We start from the raw sequence: 13,843 nt of genomic DNA, 5'->3' as shown, positions 1-13,843 counted from the left end.
GCTGTTATGCTGACCTGCAGCCTTGGCCCCTGAAAGGATATTTCTACATTCTCACAGCTCCCGCTCAAAGAGTAAATTCAATCTCGTCGTCCAACACATTGCAACAACATTCACTATAAAAGTTTATTCTAGACACCGCTTTAAAACACTCATTTATCCTCAACTGCTTGGCAGAGGATTGTTTCCCCTCTTGTTATTATCCCTAATTGTAACCCAAAGAAGTCCACCCCAATTTTCCCTCACAACTTCGGTGTGTTAGCAAGAGAAAGATAAAGGTAAGAGAGGCTTCAACTAACAATGCAATATGGGCTGGATCTGAGGCTTGGGGGCCTTTTACATGATTGATCTTGATAATTAAATCTCAAAATCATAGCCAAAATCTACCAAAGGTAATTAAATCTTGTCAACGGTAAGAAATGTTTATCTCCTCCTAGAAATAATTTTCTGACAGTGCTTTGATTAAATGAGAAAACAGGAATGATGTAAACCACAATCTTTGCTCTTTAGAGGAGCAAGGCTTTAATTGCTGTACAATAACATATTTTGAAGCTTCTGTGCGCATGTGAGATGCACAAGAAGAGAGCTTTTCTGTTCACTGAATATTTTCAGCTATACAGGTGCACAATGTAAATTGTGGCAGAAAATTGAGTTTGTGTCGAAATTAGTATGGAGTTACTCCCACTTTTTCTCCTTTTTAATTTCCAGTGTAAATTCAATTACTGTATGTTAAAAATAGTTGTTTATTTTTTTAAGAACCCATGAGAAGAGTTTGGCCATTTTTTAATGCTGCTATTGCTATTTGGGGACTTTTGTCAGGAGGTTAATTTCTGGAGAAAAGCACAGCAATGGATACATTTTCGCTCCACCTCTCCAACTCCCTCTCAATCCCCCATCCCACCCACAGCCCCCGGCGGGAGAAACCATGCAGTACAAACCTTTTATCTCACACAAAAACAACAGTGAAGCAACTATGATATTGCAGATTGAAGAATAAGTGTTCATTTTCATTTCAGATTGTAATAACGGAATAGATTATCACTTGTACAAATCTTAACTGTGATTCAGAATTCACAGAAAGGAGACTGCCTTAATACTTCCTTATTTATTATTATTATTATTATTATTTCTTTAAATTCCTGTTTTAACTTGTAAGCTTTACTATGTTTCATTTACATTCGCAATGAGGAACAGAATCTCTGTCAAGTATGAACATTTCAACGTTCTCAGCCCCACATTGGTGCATTATATCCTGAATCATTAGACAGTGGAAAATAACCTTAATGATGCTGTAGCACTAGTTTGGGAACTCAATGTGAGAATGTATAGTCTCAAATCCAAGCCCATGTCCCAGGCAGCCAATATTCCAGGGACAGATAAGTCACATCTGCGCTTTGGGACGTACTCCCGACGTGAAAGGCGCTCTATAAATTTAATTTTGTTGTTGTTGTTGTATCTGTCATTGCACATCTGTCACTGACTCTGACTTAGGCAAGCCAGAGACAGGGAGAACTGGCTGAACAGAGATTTCACTTCTCTAATTATTTTGAATTTGTTTTAATAAATAGAATTTAAAAAAAAATACTCTTAGGAAAAAAGTAAAAATTCATTCATTGAAAGAAATTAAACGCCATTCATCGAAGTTTAAAAGCAGGGAAGGCAGTTTCCCAAGTTTGGAGACTTAACATGCTTGACACCCCCTCCCTCCACAGGCGCTGAGGAGTAATCATGGGAATACTGAGTTTAGCAATTCAGGGGCTTGGAATCAGCCAACTCGGCCTCTCTCTTTCATGCAGATTTCTTATATAAAGAAAATCATTTGTTCTTCTGCAAGTCTTTTTTCTGTTGTTTTTTTTATCTGTCGTTTCTCTTCCTGATTTCATTTTGTCTCCCCAGCGCTGTCATTCTCAATACCATTTCCCTCAGATCAAAGATAACGTCATCCAGCTCTGCTGCCTGAATAGTGCTGTATCTACAATATTAGTGCCTGAATGCAGGCAGGTGCTTCCCGTCCTCCATGTACTTTAGCACACTGATTACACCCACAATAGTGAGGACGGTTAGGAGCCAACAGCATTCTTGGAGTCAGGGTGAGATGTCTTTGTATGTTATAGATATTAACAATTGCGTATTTAAACATCAATAAAATACTTGAGGTTCAAGCAAGATGCTGGGTGAGCACCTGATAGTCAGTTCTTGTTTACAACACAATTTACATTTATATAGCGCCTCTCATGTCGGGAGGTCGTCTCAAAAGTGCTTCACACAACTAACTGGGAACCCGAGCTACATGGAGCTCAGGAAGTTGGGGTGGTGTGGGTGGGGGGGGGGGGGGGGGGGGCGGGGGGGTTGCGTACCAGATGATAATTGAAACTCAGTCAAAGAGATGGGTCTTTTGGTCAATTTGTCAATTTGTATTCATCGATCCTCACCCAAGTTGCCATTCTTCTTCAGCCCTTACGGTGAGTATCAGCATACTGAGAGACTATGGGAAAGATGGTAGGGAAGGGGGTTAATAACCCAGTCCCCTCAATTAGTTAAATCTCAAAATTTAGCAGAACCATGAAATTATTCTTGTTGCTCTTCCCTATTCACTCTCCAACTTTTTAATTTACTGAAGGTCGGATTCCAAACCCAGATAAGATTCCAAATATAGCCACACTAATGATCCACATAAGCTTAGCAAACCTACTTTCAACATTTAGTCAAATACTTTCAAGATGCAAACTGGTATTTGATTACCTTGATCACCTTGTTCTCTCCCTCCCTACTTTCAAAACCCATCCAAAGATCAACCTGTTCTTTAAGGGATATGGGGATAGGGCAAGTAAATGGAAATAGGTTAGATCAGCCATGATCTTATTAAATAGCAGGGAAGGCTCGAGTGCCTGAATGGCCTACTCCTGCTCCTATTTCTTATGTTCTTATGTTCCACTATGCCTTTCATCACCTCCCCTCTTTCCTTCTTTCTCCCATCTCCCTCCCAACTTAGGCTCCCACTGTCTTTGTAAGGTACTTGAAGACAGTCTCCTATGTGAAAGGCACTATATAGGTGAAAATTGTTGGTAGCTTTACATTGCCTGAGACCTTTTTTTATTATTTATTTCAAGCTCTTTGATTGAATCATTCATTTAGGTCCCACCTGCCTTGCGATTAAGGTTTAAGTGGATGCTATTTCAAAGAAGAAAAGGTTTTCTTTCACTTCTCCTGGATTATGTGCCCTCCTCGTCCAAATTCAAATGAATCAACTACTCATCTTATTCTTGATTGTAGGACGTTGCTGTCACAAATTAGAGGAAACATCTGCGTACATTGTAACGTTCACTTCATTTCTAATTAATCTCATTCTGTAAAGGGCTTTGAGGTGTTTCTCTTGCATGAAAGACACAGTGGTTGTTGTTGTTGAACTTTCAGTGAATGGTCAATAGTCACATACAAATCAGTTTCCTTTTCTACCTCAGCTATATTAAATTGAAATAGCTTTTTCGCTAGCAGAATTATCAGAAACTCAGAAACATACACACGATGTGGATCAGAGAATAGTAGGTGGTAAGAATCTAATTGTGATAAAGGCACAGAAGGCCTGAAATTTCACCAAGTCCTTAGTCTGTGGACAAATTTGTCTTCATATTTAAGATCACCTAGATTTGTAGAAAATTCCCAGTCTACATTTAGAAATAATTTTTCTTCGCAGTTTTAAAGAGCATCCAAATTAAGATTCAATTTAAGAATATTCCAATTCTGCGTACATTGTAACGTTCACTTCATTTCTAATTAATCTCATTCTGTAAAGGGCTTTGAGGTGTTTCTCTTGCATTTAAAAATGTAAGACAAAAGAGATACATTTTAAAATTATTAAATGACATGGTAACTGGCTGAAAATGATATACTTCAGCTGAAATGTAATAATTTATTTACCAATAAAGGTTCAATGTTAGAGTGCACGGTACCCTCCATATTATTAACGTTTTTCTTAGCTTCTTCCTCTATCCCTCTGCCTTGCCCCTTCCTTCCTGAAGACCTTCCTCTTCGACCATGCCTATGGTCACTTTCCCACGGCTCAGAGTCATGCTCCACTACTGTCAAGTGCTTTAGGATGCTACCCTATGTGAAGGACGCTATATAAATGCAAGCTGTTGTTACATCCACATGTCTAGAATGGAATGCGCACTCTCTCCCTGGAGGGACTCAATTTACTTATCTAATTCTGCAGAGCATTAGGCACAGATTGGGAAGAGGCAAGGCTTGGGATTCCCAGAGTGTGAGCTGGGGCAATGCTGGAATTTAACCGGCTTAACCATCAAGATTAACGACATATTTTGCCATTGAAAGCACTGTCTGGCAAGCTTCAAAGTGCTTGTCCAGCTAGGATCACGCTACCTGTTAGGGCTTTTTCTTGTAGAGTTGGCAGGTGCTGGCACGTACTCACCTTACTCGTGCTAAATAGTGTAGCATCCTAAAGCACTTTCAAAACAGCAGTGTATCCATCTGAGATGGAGTCTCACAATCAAAAGGACAATGAAAATATCAATATCAGTAACAGTAACGTCCAGGAAATCTTGCAAATTCTACCTGGAGCCAGCAATAATCATACAAAATGCAGACAGGCAGATTAACTTCAAAGGTCTTTATTTTTTATTCGATCTGAACATTCTTAAAACGAAATACAGATAAATGGTATTGGCATATTCCACGTTTGTACCGAATTGGGTTTTATTAAGTAAGAATTGTGTTCTATGATAACAGGAAAGAAAAGGGGTACAGGGAAAAGGCAGGGGGTGGTTCTTTAAAAGAACAAAACACAGACACAATGAATGGGCCAATGGGCCTTTTCTATACTGAACAAATCTATAGCTCTAAACGTACAAAATTATTTTCCTATAAACTTCAAGTCTAACAAATGTACTCAGTTAAAAGAAGGCACTTTCATAACATGTTGTGGAACCCAGCAGGACAAATTTTATGAACAAAGTGTAGCTATAATATTACATTAGGATCACAGTCCACAGCATTGATGCAATTTGGTGACACTCAAATCATTCAGCACTGGTGGCTGCACATCACTATGAAATGGGCAGAGGCAGCAAAGGGAGGCAACGTCATACTGAGTCAAAGAGGGAGCTTTCTGTACTTACTAACCTTCTTAAGTTCTCCCTCACAAGTCTAAGAGAAGATGGGATGTGAAAAGGGCCTTTCGGCTCCTCAAGTGCAAAGAGAAACCTTTAAACTTTAAAATGAAATTAAGCCGTCTTTATATTTTTAATAGTGAAATCCAAACCAATTCTGCATGTTGTTTCACAATATCACATGCATTTAGACATTGGTTAAGGGGTACAGTGGCCTCAGCTCTGAAGGACAAATTTTGTTCTTTGTTATATATTTGTGGAGTTGAGTTGACAGACGTTTACACTATAATTTACTGCAACCTTTGTTCCTACCAGTTCCTCGTCCCTCTTTTAGAGATAGATCCTTTAAGCTTTGTGTAACATCTATGACATACAAGGTGATTGTATTCCTGCACACAGACATAATCCTAATACACCAATATGAAAGAGAGGATCAAACACATATAAGCTGCACCTTAACCATTGTATTAATTAGACAACATAACCATGAGCTTCAAATCATCTAAGAAGATGGACTGTATTTCGCTCCCCATCTTTACTTGTGGTGACAAAAAGAAACTTTGAGGTACATTACGCGGTATTGCAGTGGGAATACTTCCATTAGAATTCCTATTGCCCATTGGGAATTCTACTCCGAAAGTAGTTTGTGCTGTAGTGTTGTGGTGTCATGTCATGCACACCAGTTATCGGAAGGAATCCCCATTGGTGTGACTCAGATTCCTTATTAAGAAATCCCATCCTAAAATACCAGAGCCTAGATCCAATAGAAAGAATAATATATTTTCAGGGGATCAAAATTCGGTTATTTTTAAAATCAACGTGAATGCTGAAATCAGGAGATGAACAAACCACTGGTAACTTATTTAAATGTTTTTTTCTATTGCGATTGATTTGCAGTGAAGATTGGATTTACGCTAAAACTTCAAGGCAAGAAAAATTAGTTGCCGATTTTTGTATTTTAGCAATTTCATGTGGAACCGATTAAAGAATATAAACTCAGGCATTTCAGTCTCTCTCATCCTAAGGGTCAATAGGGCAAGATACTCCAGTGCCACCGAGCCCACAGTAACCATGTGGGTTCTTAGCTAAGTACTGCTGGTGGTAATCTTCGGCATAATAGAAGTCACGAGCCTTCAGGATTTCAGTTGTGATTTCACCATGAAAACCCCGATCCAATTCCTATAAAGACAGAACGGTTACAGGTCATTGGGTTTGTTTGCACCATTTACCCACATGAGTAATAATACTGTGACACAACTTTTACATGATCACACTGACTAGTGACTTTGGGTGACAGTCACTTTTAGCTTTCCTGTAACCACTAAATCATACATTCTCCCTCACAGGAATAAGAGAATGTGGAATGTGAAAAGACCATTAGATCATCAAGCCCAGCGGTGGGCAATCATTTTGGCTGGCGGGCCACTTCACGAGCTTTAGTAAGCTTTGCGGGCCACACACATAATATAGATGCAAATGCTTAATAATAGCTCAAGATCAAGTATGACACTTGTACATGCATAAAATAAAGTCTATATAATTGACATTCATTAAAATTAGGTTAAATAAAAACAACTCATTGAGAAAACATTTATTTGATATTTATTCATTTATTCACATATTGATGAGTATGTGAGAAGCTCACTCAATGGGAAGAATGAAAGCGCTGTTGTGCATTAACCACTGAAGTCAGGCATCGTCTCCGTTGTTGCAATGCGGAGTACTGCTGCAAGGTGGTCATCAGTCATCACAGATCTATGTTTTGATTTATTGAATTTCATCACAGAAAATGTCTCCTCACATATGTATGTTGATCCAAACAGCACAAGCATCTTCCAGGTATGAGCCTTTATTTTTGGAAAGGTATATTCATTAAGAGAGGCATAAAAACTGGGAAATGGCACTGATTTGAATGGAATCATTGCAAGTCAATAAGCTCGAGTTGGAAGTCAAATGGGGGGTTGTCAACATCAAATGAGAAAGGTGAAGAGACCAAAGACAAGTTATTTTTGATCAAATTGAAATCCTGGAGTCGGCGAGAAAATTCGGCATGTAAGTCAAATATTCACAAATATACTTTTTAAGGTTTTGATCACAAACAGAAATCTGCTGCAAACTTGGAAAGTGGGTGAACTTCCTATTTCCTATCTGACGTGATAAAAAAAATAATTTTGTCATGAATGACTTGACATTGCAATATAAATCGTGCACAAAGGCCCCTTTTGTTGCAGTTTTGAATTCAGTTCATTCACGTGGCCCATGATATCAACAGCAAATGCAAAATCAGAGAGCCAATTTGCATCATTCAGCTGTGGGAAATCCAAATCTTTTTGTTTCATGTCCAAAAATCAATCAATCTCTGTTCTCGTTCCCACACTCTTTTCAAGACCTTTCCTAAACTAAGCCATCTTACACTCGTGTGATACAGAACATCCATGTGCTCGGATTCCAATTCCTCAAGCAGAGTTACAAATTGCCTGTGGTTTAATCCTCTTGCTCGAATGTAGGTGACCACTTTCATAACTGTGTCCATGACATTGCTTAGTTTTAGAACACTCTTACAGAGGACCTCTTGGTGGATAATGCAGTGTAGAAAAACAATATTCTGTACCGGATTTGTTTCTTTGACTTGATCTTGAATTCTTTTCAGTAACCCAACATTTTTGCCCGTCAGATTTGGGCTTCCATCGGTGGTCACATTCACCAATTTTTTCCACTCCACTTCTAATTTTAAGATATACTTATTAACTGCCTCCAAAAAGTCTTCTCCAGTTGTCGTATCTTCCATTGACTGCACTGATGCCAATTCTTCTGTGAGCTCAAAATGTTTGGTGATACCTCAAATACAAATTATCAACTGAGCTGTGTCTTTGACATCATAACTCTCATCAAGTGCCAGTGAAAAACGTGCAAAATTGCTTACTTTATTTTGTAACTGGACACTGGTTTTATTTTCTTTCTTTATTTTATTTTTTAATTTATTTTTATTTTTCTTTTATTGATTTTATTTGTTTTATTTTCCACCCACACCGGTNAAAAAAATTTAGAAATCCATTCTTTGTTGAATATTCAGCTTCCAGCGTCCACTTTCCGCTTCTTTGATAAACTCATTTCAAATTAATGTCCTCTTCAGTAAAAAGTATTGCCGCGATTGCCCCGAGCGTGTTTGAAAATTTGTCGATCCGTACATTTCTGACGTCAGCCTAATTCAACATTTAAGGGAGTGTGGGCACAACTAAGCAGTGTGATTGGCTAATGTTCCTGGTCTGATTCAAATGCGAAACTTGTGCGACTTTCTGGGACTGAACGAACTATAATTTTTTCTATTGCTAGACACAATGACGGGCCGGATAGAATCATTTGGCGGGCCCCAGATATGGCCCACGGGCCATCTTTTGCCCACCCCTGCCTAAGAGTCATGTGCAAATTTAATCAACTTGGACTGACTTTGTGACTTCAGGTTATTTGGGTATAATTGTAACTAAGGTAATGGAGAGAGCATTATACTTGTATAATAGAAGATTCGCAGGGCCAGATAAGATCGGAACACAGGAAGAGGAGTAGACCATTCAGCCCTCTAGCCTGTTCCGCCATTCTATTAGATCATGGCTGATCTGCAACTCAACTCCAAATGTCTGCCCTTGCCCGGTATCCCTTGATAACCTGACCTACCAAAAATCTATCAACCTCAGTCTCAGTATCCACAGCCTTTTAGGGGAGAGAATTTCAGATTTCCACTACCCTTTATGTGAAAAAATGCCTCCTGATTTCACTCCTAAAAGGCCTAGCACTAATTTTAAGATTATGCCCCCTTATTCAGGATTCCCCCATCAGAGGATATAGTTTCTCTGTAGCTACCCTATCGAATCCCTTTATCATTTTAAACACCTCAATCAGATCACTCCTTAACCTAACAATGCTGAACACATATGGATGTTACATTGCGAGGGGGTGGTCCTAGCACCATAAGTAAAAGGGGCATCACTAAACATCACTAAACATCTAATGGGATAGAAAGAGAGTGAGGGCTTGAAGATACATATATCTACAGCGCAACATGCAATGAACAAGAGCTAATTAAATAACACTGAAGTTTTGGGGGCTCCCACAACTAAGCACCACCAAGTCGCAGCTTGGAAAGATGCAATATTATCTTAGGCTATAGCTCCTTGGTTATGCACGTGTTATTATCAATAGACAGTCATACTGTGCCAAATGCTCAACGTTTTGTTAAAACATGCACAAAATCTATTTTTACTAAATTACAGGACGAGCGTTGAATTCTGTAATATTTTACAACTTGTGTGTTCTGTCAGAAATGTCTTGCAGCTGGGACAGAAGGGATGAGCACTCCTGATAAATATGGAATTCAAAACCATAAACCGGATCCTCTATATTCACCAAGTAGCACCAGATGGATACACACCCACCTCTAGGGTGCCAGGAAGCACAGGTGCACCCATGTGCTGCAACACTAATACCACAACAGACACATAGCTTCAAGTCATCACCCACAATCACAAAAACAAGAGCTTAATACACCTCCTATAGAAGTTCCTGCCTTCCACGTGCTGATATGTATCTTGATGTGAATATCAGCATGACAATAACACCGCCCACATCTACACATTCACACAGAAGGGCACACGCCAGAAATTGAAGCTTTCTCTTGTGAAAAGGGAAAAATCAATGCATCTTAAAGATGAAAGCCCATCACTCTCATGACTCCCTATTAACCAGCAAATCAACTTTTTCCTTGTGTTTACATTCAAATGCCTCGATAACCATTCTATCTCTGATGTATTGCAGTCATTTCCCCCTCCCGCTCCTTCTGCTCCTCACATGCTTCATGTACCCTGCACCCCATCATTGGTGGGTGAGTTTTTGCCCCTGCTCTCTGAGTCTCTCATTCTAATGTCCTCTATCTCACTCCCACTCTCTCTGCTTTCAAAACACATCTACAAAACACTGTCTTTGATTGCACCATCAGTCATCTCACACCTATCCCTATTCATCCATAAAGCACTCTGAGATATTCTCCTATGTGAGAGATGCTACGTAAGCACAAATTGTCATTGTTGAATCTAACCTTATCTAAACCAGGACAATTTGGGATTTATTTTTTAAATTAATCCAAATTAGTGCTAATTTGAATTCTGGAATTACGATTTGTTGCTGTTACAAGACTTTTAAAAACAGAATCACCAGATGCTGCTGGAAATGTGAACTGAAAACAGAAAAAATTGTTTTAAAGCACTTTTGCGGCCCGTAAAAGTAGTTTATTCAAAGTTACTTCCATTTTCATAACTCATATATATATACACTCCAATGCAGTGCTGGTGAGTGCAGCATTGATGGAGGTCCCTGTCTTAAAATGAGATGTTCAACCGAAGACCCGTCTGCTTATTCAGATGGACATTAATAATAATAATAATAATCCTTGCATTTGATATTGCGCTTTTCACGTCGGGAGGACGTCCCAAAGCGCTTCACAGAACACACTGTAAAGTGAATTGACTGTATATTTGTGGGCGAACGTGGCAGCCAATTGCGCACAGCAATGTCCCACAAACAGTCGTAGATTGAAAATGACCAATTTATTATTGTTTTTGGTTTTTGGAGGGATTATTATTAGGCTCTGTGTGGAGTAAGGAAACTTGCCCAAGGTTTCGCCCTGTCTGGAATTGAACTCAGGTCTCTCACTTGCAAAGCGAGTGCTCTAACCACTGAGCTACAGGACTCCACAATGATCTGTTCGACAAGAGAAGGAAGTTTCTCCTGATGTCCTGGCCAACAAGCCCCCTGTAAAACTGGTCATTCGTGGCTGTTTGTGAGACATTGCTATGTACAGATTGGCTGCCTCGTTTGCTCACAAAAACAGTTACTCCATTTTACATTACAGTACATCCTAAGCAAAAAAAAAGTATTTACCATTAAGAAAATATTTCAGTGAAATATACACCTACAGATGTGTGAAGAGAAAAACCTGTCGTGAGCAAGCACTTGGCAGTAAACTCATTTTATTACCATCTGCCTATCAACAGAACAATTTACAGGCAGCTGTCAGCGGCATCTGCCAAATCAACCACTCTGATAAAGTGATGTCAAATTTACTAGACATGGTTCAGTATAGTTGGCGATTTTGTTAGTTTTTGTTACAGAAATATCATGCAATTTCCAGGAGTGAGTGTATTATCAGGGAATGTTTTTAGAATTGTACCATTTACTCTATTTGTAAGCTTTAGAGTATAATTTAACGATTTCACACTTTAAAACATCCTATCGGTAACATTTTAAAATTGAACAACAATAATTCATGTTATACACTACTTTTCACTTTGCCTCAAAGTGCTTCACAGGATGTAATGCAACGTGTAGTGAGTGTGTATTTTGTAGATATATGCAGCAGCCAATCTGCACATAGCAATGTGCCACAAACAGTGAAGTGAATTTGTTGGGCGAAAGAAGCTTAATTCTGACCACCACCGTAGCAAAGGATTTATAATACAGGAAGTAAGGAGTCAATGCAGTTATTTATAATGCACAGCAATAAATTCACTCAATTTGGAGAAGAGAATAGTTTGCACAAATTGATGAATTATCCTCATTTAGCAACAAATTCCCACTGTGCTGATTTGCCAAATGGCAGGTGCTGATTTAAAAGATTACAGTAATAGTTGAATGCAAATACTAACATAATATTTTGCAAAATTATTAATAAAATTCAAGACTTTTAAAAAAATGGCCTCCAATTAAAGGGACAATCGCAATATCTTTCATTGCAGTGAAAATTGCTGCTGATAATGATCCCATCACATACTGCATTTTCCAGTCCCATTATTTCACACTTGGGAAAAGATACTCTCAAATAGTTCCTTTTCTTACCAATTTTACAAAAAAAATGCAAAATTCTCAAAGGTTATTTTATTTGTAGATTTTCAGTGTTTCACATGGAAATATATTCATAGCAGTCTCTGCGTTCAACAACAACAAAATTACATTTGTGTAGCGCCTTTCACATAGAGAGGACGTCCCAAGGTTATTGGTCAATTCTGTTTTTATACTGAGAAACCGAAAGCCATTGCTCAGTGCAACACCACAGTTACAAAGAGCAGAAGAATAAAACACATTTGTCGACAATAACAAATTGCATTTATATATCATCTTTCACATTGGGAGGACGTTCCAAGGCACCAAAGGTGGTTGTAAAGCTAGATTTAAAATACAGTAACTAAAGACCCAATTAGAAGAACTGGGCTTCTTACATTTTAAGAAGCTGGACCAGGGTAATGAGAAAGACTGAGTTGGAATAGGAATAGGATTCCGTGTGAGAAGCTTGAATTGTGAGAATACAGTGCAAAGGAAATAGCTGAAGAGCAGTAGTCATGCTTGGTTCCAAGACGTTATCCTACGTTTCACCAACAAAATACAGTCAATCCACATTACAGTATATCATGTGAAGCGCTTTGAGACATCTCGATGACATGATAAGGTGCTATACCCATCACACCAGACCTTGTCAGGCTCTACTGGCTCCAAATTACCGAACGGATCAATTTTCAGATCCGTTCATGCCCTTGCACCTCCCTACCCATCTGACTCCAAGTAATCTGTGTTTCAGAGTGTGCATAGATACTGATATCCTGATTTACAAGGTGTAGTTTTGAGGCTAAGATGTTCATTTGCATAATTGTGTATATTATGCATTGTGCAAAGTTTCTGAGTTAAATCACTTTTTGTGGTATAACTACAATATTCTCCTTGCAAACAATATATTTAGAAGCTATCAGTTTTGTTTAGATCTGTTTGATCTTTTATGTGGAGAGAAAAAGAATTGTGAGTCAACTACCTTCACTTAGAAGATAAAAAGAAAGTCAGTCTTATTCTTTTCTAAATAGTGGCAGCAATTACGCTGGATATGGCTTCACTCAGCCAGGATTGCTGTGCTTGATCATATCTAATACACCTGCTGGAACTGCATTGTGTGTGTGGATATTGGTGAAGGTAATGTTAGGTTTGGCTATGGTGTCTCCACAGTCAAACTACCTGCCCAATTGAAGACCTGCCCAGGTCAATCAGGAAGAAAAGCAGCATTAAACTCTTGACTGGGTTGTATTAAGAGATATACACACAAACTACGAGGACTTCTGTGTTTCTCTGTCTCCGGTAGCAAATCATACCATTGTGGCAGGCTAAAACTTCTTAGCAGAACTGCACTCCTGTGAATTGTAGTGTAAATGAGGTGGCTTAAAATTAAATGTTGCAGTTTACTGGAAGAACTCCAGGAACCAGTCACAGCTACTGTGTGAAGTCAAAAGTGCAACAGGAACGAGCAGTAATGGTGTGCTGATACCAGGCAAAGCTTGGTACAAAGAAAACATTGCTTTTGGCTTCCTTTTGATCGGACTGCAGTCTCGTTCCCTAACTGCTCGTCTGATTTTTTGTAAACAAATTTACCAATAACTGAGCCGCAGATGTAGTTTCCTATCATTTGAAGACAGGGACAGTAAAATGTATAAAATTTATATGCTTGTATGTGGCATCTAAAAACTGAGAATCCGTGCTAACTCGTAGCAGTGTGATACACCTCAAATGCTTTCAAATGTCCCCAGAACTGTTAGTACACAGCAGGACACTATTGTGTGCTCTCTTCACTCTTTCCCTCGATACCATCACTGAGGGGGGAAGGGGAAGAAGACATCTTAAACAACATTGACGGT

General features: G+C 38.8%; 1 protein-coding gene across 2 annotated transcripts in view; it reads right to left on the bottom strand.

Annotated features, from left to right (window-relative positions):
• Nucleotides 1–4,617: 4,617 nt before the first annotated feature.
• msra (methionine sulfoxide reductase A) overlaps nucleotides 4,618–13,843 on the bottom strand; it is a 190,856-nt gene continuing 181,630 nt past the window's right edge. For both annotated transcript variants that reach the window (XM_007904467.2, XM_007904469.2), the window contains one exon: nucleotides 4,618–6,302. In XM_007904467.2, coding sequence (XP_007902658.2) covers nucleotides 6,144–6,302 — 159 coding nt within the window. In that variant the 3' untranslated portion in view covers nucleotides 4,618–6,143. The remainder of the gene's footprint in view (nucleotides 6,303–13,843) is intronic.

Source organism: Callorhinchus milii, unplaced genomic scaffold (assembly GCF_018977255.1).
Source record: "Callorhinchus milii isolate IMCB2004 unplaced genomic scaffold, IMCB_Cmil_1.0 Scaffold3, whole genome shotgun sequence".
Lineage (NCBI taxonomy): Eukaryota > Metazoa > Chordata > Chondrichthyes > Chimaeriformes > Callorhinchidae > Callorhinchus > Callorhinchus milii.
The sequence above is the reverse complement of the archived record's forward strand: the minus strand, read 5'-3'. Positions and strand labels throughout refer to the sequence as shown.